Below are 14,997 nucleotides of genomic sequence, written 5' to 3'. Positions count from 1 at the left end.
ATTACATAGTGGGTTGTATAGTTTACCAGAGGTGATTGGACACTGGCACACCCAATAAAGACGAGTTTCCCTCTATATAACCCCTCCTATTAGGGAAGTACCCCGGTTTTGTAGCAAAGCAGTAAGGATCCCATAGAAGGGGGGGCCTCTGTGTCTCATGGTGTACTCCAAGAAAAAGATTTCACAGGTAAGCTGTTATTGAAAATCCTTTTTTCTTTTTCGTGCACCACGGGACATAGAGCCTATAATAATTACATAGTGGGACGTCCCAGACCAATGCTCAATATGAGGGGAGGGAGACACAGATCAAGCAGACCACCACCGGATGTGAGGCCCTATACTGCTGCCTGCAGCACACTACGCCCGAGGGCGGAATCCTCATGCCCTCTTGCATCTATTTGGTAGAATTTGGTAAATGTATGGACTGAAGACCAAGTCACAGCTTTACAGATCTGAGCCATAGAAGCCTGATGATGCACTTCCCATGAAGCACTTATTGCCCTGGTCGAGTGCGCTTTAACAGGAAAAGGAGAAACTTTGATCTTTAAACCATAAGCTTGAATTATAACTTGTTGAATCCACCTTAAACTGGTTGATTTTGATGATGCTTGGCCCTTTTTGAAACCCTCTGGCAGAATAAACAAAACATCTGTTTTATGTATCTGAGCAGTTTCTTGCAGATAAACTACACTACATCCAGAGAGTGCAATAATTTTTCCCCCGCCGACTGTGCGTCAGGGAAAAAAAGGAAGGTAAAACAATATCTTGATTTAAATGAAACGTCGACACCGCTTTAGGAAGGAAAGTAGGAAGGGGAAATGTTGTCTTTGACAAACTATATGAGGCTTTTTACAAGAAAGGGCTGCTAATTCAGAAACTCTCCTAGCAGAGGAGATGGCAACCAAAAAGACCAATTTCATACTCAAAAGAATTAATGTAATATGGTGAATAAGTTTAAAGGGCTTATTTTGCAAGACCGACAAAACTAGATCAAATCCCAGGGACATAAGGGAGGCTTAACCGGCAGATTTACCCGCAGTGCCCCCTGAATGAATGCCCAGACCAGGGAATGCGATGCCAGCGGTCTCTGAAAGAAAATTGATAGAGCCGTGATCTGATGCTTAATAGTACTCAGGGCTAGCTTCATATCTACCCCTAATTGACAAAAGGCAAGAGTCCTACTAATGACATACTTTTGAGGGTCCCACCCTTTGGATTCACACCAGGAAACGTGTACCTTCCAGATTCTATATTGAGCCTGTATGCTGGCTTTCTAGCATTAATGAGTGGAGAGAACTGGACCTGAGAGCCCCTGTTTCTTTAATATGTAGGTTTCAACAGCCAAACCGTCAAATTTAGCTTTTGTAAGGATGGAACACTGGACCCTGCGACAACAGGTCTTGGCGAAGTGGAAGAATCCAAGGTTTCCCCACCGCCATCCTTATGATTTTGGTGTACCATGATTTTCTGGGCCAATTCAGAGCCACCAGTAGTACTGGTATTACCTCTTTTTTGATTTTTCTCAAAGCAGTCTCTGTAAGAGCGGAACCGGAGGGAATGCATAGATCAGGGAATCAGTGCATCCATTCTGAAGGCTAGAGTCTCTCTTATCCTTGACACAAAGTTGTCCAACTTATTGTTGAACCTGGAAGCTAGTAAGTCTACATCCGGGGTCTCCCATTTCTGGCATATAGCGTGAAAAATGTCAGGGTGCAGAGACCACTCTCCTGGTAACAGCTGCTGGGTGGCTCGGATGATCCGCTTGCCAATTTTCTACCCCTGGCATGAAGATTGCAGAAAGACAAGGAATATGACTTTCCGCACATATCAATATCTGGTTCACTTCTCTGAGCATCCCGACTCTGGGTGCCCCCTTGATGATTGATATAAGCTACCGCAGCAGTAGCGTTGTCGAATTGAATCCGAACAGGATAACCCTGTAACCTGCGTATCCAGGTTTTGAGGGCTAGTTACACTGCCCGAATCTCCAATATGTTGATGGGCAGGCTTCTTTCGAACTTGGACCAAGTTCCTTGGGCCGAGGCTTCTTCCAGAATTGCCCCCCAGCCAAAAGGGCTGGCATCTGTATATACCACCTCCCAGGTGACCGGGAGGAATGATTTTCCGGTTCGCAAATTCTTGGTGTTTAACCACCAACTGAAGCTTTGGCGCACCATTAAAGACAGGTGCATTGGTAAATCTAGAGCTTGGATTCTTGGATTCTCCTGTTCCAGGCAGTCAGGATACTGTTTTGCAGTAGTCTCGAATGAAACTGGGCATAAGGAACAGCCCCGAAGGAGGCCACCATCTTCCCCAATAACTTCATGCAGAAACAAATTGATGGTCCCTTCTTTGCCTTGACTATGTGGACCAGTTCTTTTAAAGATTTAAACTTTGGCTCTGGAAAGAATACTCTGCTTTTTGCTGTGTCTATGACCATGCCCAAATACTCCACCCTTCTCAGGGGCTGCAGAGAGGATTTCTGTAGGTTCAGGATCCACCCTAAATGCTCTAGATATTTTACCGTACTGGGCACACTGTGATTTCACCATGCTACTGACTGTTCTACCAGAAGTAGGTCGTCTAGATAAGCCGTCACCACTATGCCCTGCGCCCTTAGATTTGCCAAAAGTGTGGCTAGAACCTCTGTAAATACCCGGGGTGCAGTAGCCAAGCCAAAAGGCAGAGCCACAAACTGGTAGTGCCGGTGTTCTACTGCAAACCTTTGGAACTTTTGGTGAGCGGGATGGATATGCACTTTTAAGTATGCATCTTTGATGCCTATTGACGCCAAGAATTCTCCGCCTTGTAGGGTGGAGACCACCGATCGAATAGTCTCCATTCGGAAATGGCGAATGTTCAGAAACTGATTCAGAGCTTTTAGATCCAGAATGGGTCCGACGTCTCCATTTGGTTTTGGAACCACAAAGTTTTGATTAAAACCCAGAACCTTGCTCTTTTCGGGGGACTTCCATTCCATTTTAGACTTGGAAGGAGTTTTCCAGTCCCTCACTGCCCAAGGAACATGGTTATTGGTGGAAGCCAAACTCCCCATTAGAATCCTGGAGCTCAGAGCAATATAGATGACTCTGCAACATTGGATCCCCCTTCTGCAAGGATACTCAATCAGGAGTCAATCAGACAATGCCACTGCTGTGACTTTCAACAACCATCAAGGGGGCACCTGGAGTCATGCAACCTTGAAGGAATTAAGCCAGATCATCTCATGTATGGAGACTTATTGTCCAGTGATCTATGCTGTCTGCATCCCAGGAGTTGACCACGGGAAGGCAGATTACCTCAGTCATTTCCGCCTGGACCAAGGGGAATGAGCCCCTTATCCCACCAGCTTCAATCTGTTATGTCAAAGATGGACCCTACATGTAGATATCTTGTCATCCAGATTTAGCAACAAGCTACTTCTGTTTGTGGCCAGGACTAAGAAGCCTTTAGCACGGACACTGGATGCCTTGATAATCCCCTGGACTCTGTTCAGGCTAATTTATTCTTTCCCTCCAGTACAAATTCTAATTCATGTGCTCCACAAAATAGAGCAAGAGATCATTAAGTGCACCAAACTAGCCTAGAAGATTCAGATACACAGATATACTTGAACTACTAGTAGATGGGCCCTTGGTCTCATCCCAACATGCCAAACTTGTTGCCTCAGGGCCTTCTATTCCATCCTGCTTTTCAATCACTAGAGTTAATGGTTTGGCTGTTTGAAGCCCAGGACTTAAAGACCAGAGGGTTCTTGGATTCTGGCATTACTACCATGGCAACAGTAAGAAAAAAAAACACTTCCAGAAAGATCCATTATCGTACCTGAAAATCCTCCTTTGCGTGGTGTGCACATGAGCACTTCAGTCTGAGAATACTGTCTTGCATTCTGCCCTTCTTACAATCAGGACAGGACTAAAACGTAAGCACTCTGAAAGGACAGATTTCGAGCTTGTACTTTTTTTGTCAAAGACATACGACCTTGCTTTCCTTTGTCAGATCAGGCCCTGAATTTAACTAGGAGATGGCCCTTGGCCTTCCTCCAACAGGCCAGACCGGCTGCCTCAGGGCCTTCTATGCCATCCTGTTTCTCAATCACCAGATTTAAAGCATCGTTCTGCCCACTGCTGCAAAAATTAAAAGCCAGCAGCTGCACATACTGCAGCTGCTGGCTTTTAGTAATAGGACACTTGCTTGTCCTGGAGTCCAGCGCTGTCGGGTGCATGCTGCCGCCATTGCGGGTAAGAAGACCCGGCAGTGTAGCCTTATGGCTTCACACCGTGAACCCTACTGCACATGCGCAAGGCTCTGCTCCTCTCTCCTACTGGCCCGGCGGCTGTGGGTGGAGGAGGGAGCGGATCGGTGACGTCATGGGCCACGGTCCAGACTTCCGAAAGTGGAAACAGGATTCTTGTCAGACAGGTATCCGCCCCCCCCTGAAAGGTGCCAAATGTGGCACCTGAGGGGGGGAGGAGACCAATCGGCAGAAGTTCCACTTTTGGGTGGAACTCCGCTTTAATGACTTGGCTGTTGAAGCCCAGGACCCAAAGGGAAAAGGGTTCTTGGTGTCTGGCATTCCTATCATGCTTACAGCACTCTGTGCTGCCTTTTTGATTTGAGAAAGTTTGACTTGCCTGTAAATTGCATATCTTGGAGTATAGTACACAGACCAACCTCCTGTATGTTCCTGGGTTATTCTCCATTGCTTACTACAAAACAGGACTCCTGGAATGGGGTAGGGTTATCAGAAAGGCACCCAGGGGGCATGTCCTTAAAAACTTTTCCATTGCCTAATCACCTGAAAATATATTCATACCTAGCCTGTGTCCTGTAATGTACTCCAAAATATGGAATTTGCAGGAAAATCTAATTCCTTTTTATTTAAATTTTTTTGTGCAATGTTTGGGTCAGTGACTAAAGTGAAACTATCCATGTGATTGGCTTAGCAACTACTTTAGCAATGTTTAGTCTTTATATGTTTCTCTGGGTGGCCTGTACAGGCACCGCAATGTACTGGTACATCAAAGAACTGTTGGTAATAAAGAAAAATCTGCCCACACTTTAAATGCCACCACTGAACCCAGGACAAAAGATCCTCGCATTAAAATGAGCTGCCACTTTAAAGAATGCAAACAGTATTTTGACCCATATCAGCGAACCACTGATCAAAAGGAATAAATAGTGGCACTGCGTGAATGCTTACTAAATAGTGAATACAATAAATAAACATACCACCCGTGACAAGTGAAAAAAAAAGTTTAAATAATATGAATAAAGTCCAGTGATTTTTTTTGATTTTTTTTTTCTCTGTGCAATGTCTTCCTAATTCTTCCACCACACCAGTGTGCTAGTGATTCCACTCCCTTCAGGAAACTCACTCACCAGATTCCAATGCCTAGCACTCTCGTGTTAGGCCAAGATGCTTTTAAACCACAACAAGGTTTAAGCGACTCTCCAATATCCAACCATGTATGCAAGGGATCTCTCCACATGTAATTAATAAAGTGCTCCAATAGTGTGATAAAATATAAACCAGTTTAATAAAACACTCAAAGAATCTTCAACCTTTACACTCACATTTCAAAAATTCAAAGCCAGTACATTGCTGCCTGTTTCCAGGTTTATGGTGCATGATTGTAAACAGTAGGAGTCTGTGAACAGGTCCTGACCAATGATTTGTGGCCAATCAACACAGAGCTCTGTACTGAGGGAATGATCTCTGTTGCTTATCTCTGCAAAGCAGGGATAAGAAACGGACATCTTTAGTGCAAAGCAGGGATAAGAAAGGGACATCTTTAGTAAAAAGCGGCACACATTACACACGTTAACACTTATTAGGCACACACTTACCCCCTTGATTACCTGAGATGTTAACCCCTTCCCAGCCACTGTCATTAGTACAGTGACCGTGTATAGTTTCCACTCAGTGCGGCGAGCAATCTGACACGATCACAGTCCCATTATAAGTCACTGGTCACTGCCATTAGTAGTATTAAAAAAAAAAATAATAAAAATTCCAATATATGCACTGCTCAAAAAAATTAAAGGAACACTTTGGAAACACGAGATCTCAATGGGGAAAAATATGCTGGATATCTATACTGATATGGACTGGGTAATGTGTTAGGAATGAAAGGATGCCACACCGTTTGATAGAAATGCAAATTATCAACCTAGAGAGGGCTGAATTCAAAGACACTCCGAAAATCAAAGTAAAAAAATTATGCAGCAGGGATCTCCAAACTATGGCCCTCCAGCTGTTGCGGAACTACACGTCCCATGAGGCATTGTAAAACACTGATATTTACAGACATAACTAGGCATGATGGGAATTGTAGTTCCTGAAAAACTGGAGGGCCATAGTTTGGAGGCCCCTGGTGTAACTCAAAATGGTACCCTGTAGTTTGGCCACCACATGCTTGTGTGCATGCCTGGGCATACTCCTAATGAGACAACGGATGGTGTCCTGGGGGTATTTCCTACCAGATCTGCGCTCCTGAACAGACTAAGGTGCAACCTTGCAGCGTAGAAACATAATGTCCCAGAGGTGTTTCATTGGATTTAGGTCAGGCGAGGGGCCATTCAATGGTATAAATTCCTTCATTCTCTAAGAACTGGCTGCATACTCTCGCCACATGAGGTTAGGCATTGTCGTGCAACAGGAGGAACCCAGGACCCACTGCACCAGTGTAGGGTCTGACAATGTGTCCAAGGATTTCATCCCGATACCTAATGGCAGTCAGGGTGCTTTTGTCTAAACTGTAGAGGTCTGTGCATCCCTCCATGGATAGGCCTCCCAGACCATCACTGACCCACCACCAAACCGGTCATGCTGAACAATGTTACAGGCAACAATACCATTCTCTATGGCTTCTCCAGACCCTTTTACTTCTGTCACATGTGCTCAGTGTGAACCTGCTCTCATCTGTAAATAGCACAGGGTGCCAGTGGTGGACCTGCCGATTCTGGTGTTTAATGGCAAATGCAAATCAAGCTCCACGTTATCCGGCAGTGAGCACAGGGCCCACTAGAGGATGTCACGCTCTCAGACCACCTTCATGAAGTCTTTTTCGGATTGTTTGGTCAGACACATTCATACCAGTGGCCTGCTGGAGGTCATTTTGTAGGTCTCTGGCAGTGCTCACCTTGTTCCTCCTTGCACAAAGAAGCAGATACTGGTCCTACTAACCTTCTACGGCACTGTCCTGCTCTGAGTACCTGCCTGTTTCCTGGAATCTTCGCCATGCTCTTGAGATTGTGATGGGAGACACTGCAAACCTGGCAAAGGCACGTATTGATGTGACATCCTGGAAGAGTTGGACTGTCTGTGCAACCTCTATAAGGTTCAAGTATCGCTAATGCTACCAGTAGTGATACTGACCCTAGGCAAATGCAAAACTAGTGAAAAAAACTAATTTTGGGGTGTCTTTGAATTCAGCACTCTGTAGGTTGACTTTAATTTCCATCAAACAATGTGGCATTCTTTCGTTCCCAGTCCATATAAGTATAGATAGCCATTATGATATGTTTTCCACATTGAAATCTGATGTGTTTTCAGTGTTCCTTTAATTTTTTTGAGTAGTGTATATACCATGACACTATATAGCTTTCATACAAACCAATCAATATACACTTATTGGGATTTGTTTTTACCAAACACATGTAGGAGAATACATATTGGCCAAAATGTTATTAAGACATTTTATTTGTTACTTTTTTATTGTGTAGGTTTTATACCTGAAAGTAAAAAAAAAAAATTGTATAATAAAAAACCCAGTGGTGATCAAATACCTCCAAAAGACAGAGCTATATGTGTGAAAAATATGATGTAACTTTTGGGTACAGCATTGCATGACTGCACAATTACCAGTTAAAGTAGCGCAGTGCTAAATGGCAAAAGATGGCCTGGTCATGAAGGGGGTAAAACCTTCCGCAGCTGAGGTGGTTATTTGTCTATAGTTATGACTTTGATTTAGATCGGGTCACGTTTTGGAAGCCATCTGTACAAAAATTCCTAAGAGTGCCACTTTACACGCGGACTCAGACTCTATGACTGGCCAGAGTCGTGTGACGTCACTCCCACACATGCGTGTGGGAGCGGTTTCTTCACTGCGCATGTGCCGATGACATCATTGGCACGCTACAAGGTAAATATCTCCTAAATTAAGATATTTACAGTACCTATAGGTAAGCCTTATTATAGGCTTACCTATAGGTAAAAGTGACAATGAGAGGTATACAACCACTTTAATGTGCCATATGACAGGTGTTGAGTGCAATTTCCTGTTTTCTTGTAGACATTCTATAAATACATCTTCTGATCTGACTATGCAGTTATTTTATTCTCCCTGAAATATTTTAGGTTGACAGTGCCATGTCTCTGATTCAAGCTGCAAAGAATTTGATGAATGCTGTGGTTCAAACAGTTAAGGCATCTTACGTGGCCTCTACAAAGTACCAGAAATCGCAGGGAATGGCATCTTTGAACCTCCCAGCCGTGTCTTGGAAGATGAAAGCCCCAGAGAAGAAGCCCCTTGTAAAGAGAGAAAAGCAGGATGAGACCCAGACCAAAATAAAGCGTGCATCTCAGAAGAAACATGTTAACCCTGTGCAAGCACTTAGTGAATTTAAAGTTATGGATAGCATATAAACAGATATACTTTATTTGTATGTTTTACATTATGTGAGTGTAATATTTTGCATTGGTCAGTTTTGTACTAAAATCTGATAAGCACACTAGTGTCACAGTAAGGGTATAAGTGATTAGTCAATAATAAACAAAATACAATTCAGCGTAAAGTGGTATACAGGACTCGGAAACACTATTCCCTATTGCTTAAAGTCCTTTAGCTTTAACTTGCTCTCTAAGATACATTTTAAACCTACTTGCGAATCATTCTGGATTTCCTGGGAACAAAAGGAAAGGGACTTCAATAGATATTGGGACCTATTCATGTAATTGGTGAAAGAAGAGTAAAGAAATGCCAGTGACCAAGCTAAAAAAGAATAAACCCTGGGATGCTGGATTATTAAATGGTCTTTTTGTTTAATATACTTTACTACATATACCTTTAGTGATTATTTAAGCATATACTACTTTAAAGGGTCACTAAAGGAATTTTTTTTTTTTTTTTTTAGCTAAATAGCTTCCTTTACCTTACTGCAGTCCTGGTTTCATGTCCTCATTGTTCGTTTTTGCTCTGATGTTGCTGTAATTCCTCTCTGTTCTGGACACTTCCTGGTTGTCTGTTTCCTGATCACCACAGTACTGGGAGATTTCTCACTGTGGTGACTAATCAAGGAGGTGTGATTACTGTGTGTCAGCACCAATCCAGTTTCGTTTTACAATCCATCACTGCCCTCTATTGGCTCTTTGTCTCTGTACATCAGAGAACCAGGAAACAACAGCAAAAATGAAACTAAACTGTATGTACATTATATGATTGGTTTTTATCTATTTTTAATCATTTTTAAAAGAAATCAGTTAACTATTATGTCTCGATACCCTGTAAACAGTCATTTCAGCTAAAAAAAAAAATCCTTTATTGACCCTTTAAGTGATTTCAAGATTTGTTTAGAGAACGGTTGGCTTTTCTTTTTTTATTTTATTTTTTAACTGCCATCTCTTTTTTTTCAATTGTGTGCTTAGTTGGTGTATGATTGCCAGAAATTTCACACAAAAACACTTTATTTTTGATGATTGACAGAGGTACTGAATGTGTAGAGATCTTTTTTATAGGTTGTGTTTTAAGGCTACAGTAAAGCATTGGCATTGAAAAGTTAATTGAAAATTAATATTAATTTTGTAGCTTGTTCTGATTCCACCGCATCCTATCACATTAGACACATTACATGTTTTTGAGAAAGCAGGTACCTAGGTGATACGAGCGGACGTTTGCCCCCTTCTTTGCCCGCAGCCCTCTGGGACATGTCACAGCTGAAGGACTGTCCCAAGTGAGGACAGTGCTATGTAGGTGTCCTTTTACATTTTTTTTTTTTTTGTAGCTACTGCCTTTTTGAAAATTTTTGTTTTTAAAGTATACAGGCTTATTTTAATAGTTTGTATCTCTATACAAGAGTTTAAATCTGAGTTTATCCTTGTTGGCTTGTAAACAGATTGTTAATCATGCTTTTACTTTTGGTTTGCACGTTTTTTTGCTATATTTAGAGATGCTTTTATTTAAAATTTTCTCCAAAAATTATAATTTCTAAATCCTTGTTCTAATGATTTTTTTTATTGGAATTTTAACTGATATGTCCCTAATAAATGTTTCATTTTTTTTTTCTTTACTGAAGCACATTGCGTTTTTGTTTTCCATTAAGCCCTTTTATGTAACTACATTATGTATTGTGCTGCATGCATTTCATAATACTACTTTTAAAAGTGCATACCATTTAATTATGTTGCATAGGAAAATCAACATTTTTGGTTTACAATAAACAATATTTTTCAATAATATAGTTGCGATTAGTAGTAAAGTGGTTGTGACCCTAAAACAAAAAAAACCTGATCCTGTCCCCTTTGAGGCATGAGATCTAGCACAGTGCTTTTGCCATGTCAGTTTTTCCTTTCTATGTTGTACATTACCAGGCGGATCCTACCGTTCCTGTCTTCTGCTCTGTAAACTGGCCACATTTATCATGGCTGCTGATCTCTAATAGCAGGGTCAGTTTACATGCCTTCATCATTTAGCTATCTCCTCGGCATCTCTGCATCTCCCACACTCCCTGCCAGTTCCGTAGTCTGTGTGAGAGCAGCTCTCCTCCCCACCCCTTCCCTGTCCTTTCATCTCATGCCTCTGTAATTTTATTTTCCGCAACTGCTCCAGTGCTTGTAAAGTAAAAAAAAAAAAACATGCATTACTTTGTTCCTCTCTGTTGTAGGTCCCTGTTCAGTACAGTGTGTGTATTTTCCTAACATTACAATGCTAAATACCTTCTTTGCAGAGCCCTGCTGTGCAGACATGACCTCCCTCTGCTAGCTTGCATTCATCAGAGGGAAATCTCAGCCCCTCCCACTGTACTCACTTATGAAGGGAAGCAGAGGAAGGTCACATGACAGGACAGCAGGGCTCTGCAAAGAAGGTATTTAGCATTATAATTTTAGGAACAGGGACCTAAAACAGAGAGAATCAAAGTACATGTGACTTTACAACCACTTTAAAGTGATTGTAAAGTCTTGTTTAAAAAATAAATAAATAACATGTTATACTTGCCTCCTCTGTGCAGTTGGTTTTGTGCAGTTGGTTTTGCACAGAGCAGCCTGCATGGATCCTCTTCTTCTCGGGTACCATTTCACTGCTCCTGTCGAGTGCCCCCACCGCAAGCAGCTTGCTATGGGGGCACCCGAGCTGAATCACAGCTCCCTGTGTCCTTTCAGATGAGGAGCCCTGACTCGGCCTGGCCCTTCCCTTCTGATTGGCTAACTGACTTTGACAGCCACCGGAGCCAATGGCGCTGCTGCTGTGTCTCAGCCAATCAGGAGGAGAGTTCCAGACAGCTAAGACACCCGTGCACATCGCTGGAAAGAGAATGGGGCTCAAGTAAGTAATTGGGGGGGGTGCTGGGGAGGCTGCTACACACAGAAGGTTTTCTATCTTAAAGGGGTTGTAAAGACAAAAATATTTTCCTCTTAAATTAAAGTCTGACAGTAGCTGATAATGTAAAAAGTAATGTTTTGCATTATAACTAGTTTGATACCTGTTGAAATCGAGCTGATTTATTCACCTCCAGCACTCCTGAATCATTATTCTCACTGACTTCTTGGTTTGCGGTGCGCATTCATTCTTGCTACATCACGGCCTAATGGGAACTACAGTTCCCATTAGGCTTAGTCTCCATGCCTGTGAGGGATAAGAGAGCATCTTCACGCAGGGCTGTAGTCATAGGGAGGGGGTGAGCACATTCTGCTTTCCACCATGCAAAACGGCTCAGATGCTGGTGGAAAGCAAGAAGAGGAGAGACAGGAAATGGCATTTTCAAACCTGGATTACTGTATTTTGGAGGTCAAAAAGAAAAACGAGGTAAGTGATATTTAAATGCTCTAGCTTACAGCAATCAATTGATCTAATAAAAAACGAACCTTTAGTGTTCCTTTAAGCAGACCTTCAGTAATATTTTCAACTTTCCATCTATTAAATCTTCCGCCCTTATTGTTTTAAATTTGGATGGTAGAACACTTTTCTCTTCCGTTCATGGACGAACACCGCAGCATTGACCTTAGGGTTATATATCCTTCCTTTCAGGAGAAACTTAGGCAGAAAAAACAGCACTTCAAGTGTTAAAACACTTCTTTCAGTACAGCCCTCCCCCCTCGCTTTTATTTTGTTTTTCCTGCATTTTTGGATCCTGGGATCTACAGCCAACTGCCGACTGGGTGACAGGCTGGATCCTCGATCCTTGTAGTCCCCCATGTTCGGCCATCGAGCGTGTGCTGGCCTTTAGCTATGCGCTGGGCCTCACGACATTCCCCGTTGCTCCAGGGGAGGCCGGTGAGCGATATGCTCCAGGGCACACATATGACTGGTCTCTATGGCCGTGTCACAGTGTTCCTCTCCCTCCTTCCCCACTTTCTGGGTGGCGGCCGTGAGGTGGGGGCTCCCTGGGGGGGGCTCCATTACTACCGGGGGGCTGCGCTGCTGTGGGGTGCTATTTTCTGTTTCGTTCATGGACGGACACAGCAGCATTGACCTTAGGGTTATATATCCTTCCTTTCAGGAGAGACTTCGGCAGAAAAACAGCACTTCAAGTGTTAAAACACTACTTTCAGTACAGCACCTCTCGGGGCGGGTCCCCCGGGTACATCCCACTGTGCTGGGCCGTCCACGACATTCCCTGTTGCTCCAGGGGAGGCAGGTGAGCGATATGCTCCAGGGCACACATATGACCGGTCTCTATGGCCGTGTCAGTGTGCCGGGCCAACAGCCATGCTGTAAGCGGACGTTGGTTCTGTCTGGAATGCCTCCAGCCGATGGTCGCAGGATGGGTAAGTAGTATCCCTTTTCCTTGGCATGGTGGTTCGGCTGGTGCATTCCTGGGGAGGTCTATCGAGGGTCCACCCTGCTTTCCTCTCTCCCTCTTTCCCCGCTTTCTGGGTGGCGGCCGTGAGGTGGGGGGTCTCTGGGGGGCTTCGTTACCGGGGTGCTGCGCTGCTGTGATGTGCTATTTTTCCTGTCCTGTATGATGCCGTGTGTGCTGGCGGGGGGGGGCTGCAGGGTCTGGTGCTTTTACTGTGTTCTGCTGTGTTTGTCACTGTATTTTTAAAAACACGTGTATATCTGCCATTTTGCGGTGACGTGCCTCTCGACTCGGCGGCCATTTTCTTGTAGCCCGCATGCTGTTTTTTCTGCATGACGGCGGCCATCTTGGAAAAGTTTTGGCCTCTAGTGACCAGAATAACGGCGCCAAAAGCTCTCAGCACTCTTCCTGAGGGACGGCACAGCACGGGCAGCGTGCTCAGCAGCACTACAGCCTGGTCGGATGGTGAGTCCCCTGGGGGGTCCCCTGCTCTCTGTTGCGGCCGGGAGGGTGGCCTGTGGGTCCTGCCTCGCAGTACAAGGGCAGCATATATGGTGGGTCAGCATGGCGTCTGAACCGGAGGCTTCTACCCCAAGCATGCCAGAGTTGGCCCTTAGTGCCCCTGTTCCTGCAGCCTCGTGAATGCTATGACGGCAGTCCTTGAGGCGTTTGTTGCCAGGATTGAAGCGGCGAGTGGCCAGAAGGGGGGTAAAAAGCGCCCCCTCCCTACGCCTTCTTCTGGGGATGTCTCTGACACGGAATCAGGCCCTGCTTCTGCATCTGGCCCTGGTTCCGTCATGTCAGATGATGCAGGCTTAGCCCACACGGACAGTGAGGATGACTCTGCTTCAGGGTCAGCGCATGATAAGGAATTTGTTGGAGCTCTTATCACTGCGGTGCGGGATACTCAGAAACTTGAGGATTTGGCAGAGGCATCAGACACGCCGGTCCCTTTTGGGTTCCGCAAGCCACCACGCACCGCAAAAGTGTTTCCTTGTGTTCCATATCTGGACAAATTGTTGTACAAGGAATGGGATCGGCCGCAGAAAGTTTTTGCTGTTCCAAAATACTTTGCAGTCCGTTTATCCTTTTGAGGAGGACTTCTTAAAGTGGGTCTCTCCTCCGTCAGTGGACCCCCCTGTGTCCAGACTGAACAAGGCTACCACGTTACCTGTGGAAGGGGCTCCCGCTTTTAAGGATCCCGCAGATAGTAGAACTGAGGCTGTGGCCCGCTCCATGTTCACAGTGGTGGGGTCGGCGGTGAGAACAGGCAAAGTCCTTGCTGCAGGAGCTGGAGGCGCAGGATGCTTCTGAGACCTGTGTGGACCTGGCCGACCAGTTGGTGCAGGGCCTAAAGTTTGTCTGTGAGTTGGCCCTGGATACGCTCCCCTTGCTCTCCAGGGCCTCCGCGGTGGTGCTACATTGCCTCGTGTGGCTGAAGTGTTGGTCTGCGGACCAGTCTTCTAAAAAGGCCTTGGTGGACTTGCCCTTTAAGGGTGAACGGCTTTTTGGGGCGTCCCTGGATGACATAAAGGATGCCACAGGCGGTAAGAGCACTCTGCTCCCGCAATCTGGAAAGGGTAAGGAGCCTCGCCGTAAACAAGGGCCCTCCTTTACTACCCCCAAGCGGTTTTTTCGCCCGCCAAGTGCAGCAGGAAAACGTTTCCAGGGTGCTAAGGCGCCCGCTAAAGGGCAAAAGCGTCCCTGGTACCACAAGCCTGCCTCTGCATGAAGGTCTGCCCCCGCCCGGTGGAGGTCTCTTCTTTCCGACCGTTGGGTTTGCGAAGTAGTTTCCTCGGGGTACAAGATGGTTTCTCTCTTGCCCACCAAACAGATTTTTTTTCCTTCCAACCTCCGGATCGCCGGAGGGATCTGTCAGGGGCTGTCCAGGATCTGCTGGTCAAGGGAGTGATTGTACCGGTTCCCTCAACTGAACGGTTTCAGGGGTTTTACTCCAATCTGTTTGTAGTCCGCAAGAAA

The 14,997-nt window shown here is 44.9% G+C and overlaps 1 protein-coding gene across 1 annotated transcript in view; it reads left to right on the top strand.

Moving 5' to 3' along the window:
• The window catches only part of CTNNA1 (catenin alpha 1), a 137,017-nt gene extending 127,983 nt beyond the window's left edge, over nt 1-9,034 (top strand). Inside the window, exon 18 of the mRNA XM_040344709.1 lies at nt 8,363-9,034. Coding sequence (XP_040200643.1) covers nt 8,363-8,650 — 288 coding nt within the window. The 3' untranslated portion in view covers nt 8,651-9,034. The remainder of the gene's footprint in view (nt 1-8,362) is intronic.
• Nucleotides 9,035-14,997: the final 5,963 nt, after the last annotated feature.

This window comes from Rana temporaria, chromosome 3, assembly GCF_905171775.1.
Source record: "Rana temporaria chromosome 3, aRanTem1.1, whole genome shotgun sequence".
NCBI classification, from domain to species: domain Eukaryota; kingdom Metazoa; phylum Chordata; class Amphibia; order Anura; family Ranidae; genus Rana; species Rana temporaria.
The sequence above is the reverse complement of the archived record's forward strand: the minus strand, read 5'-3'. Positions and strand labels throughout refer to the sequence as shown.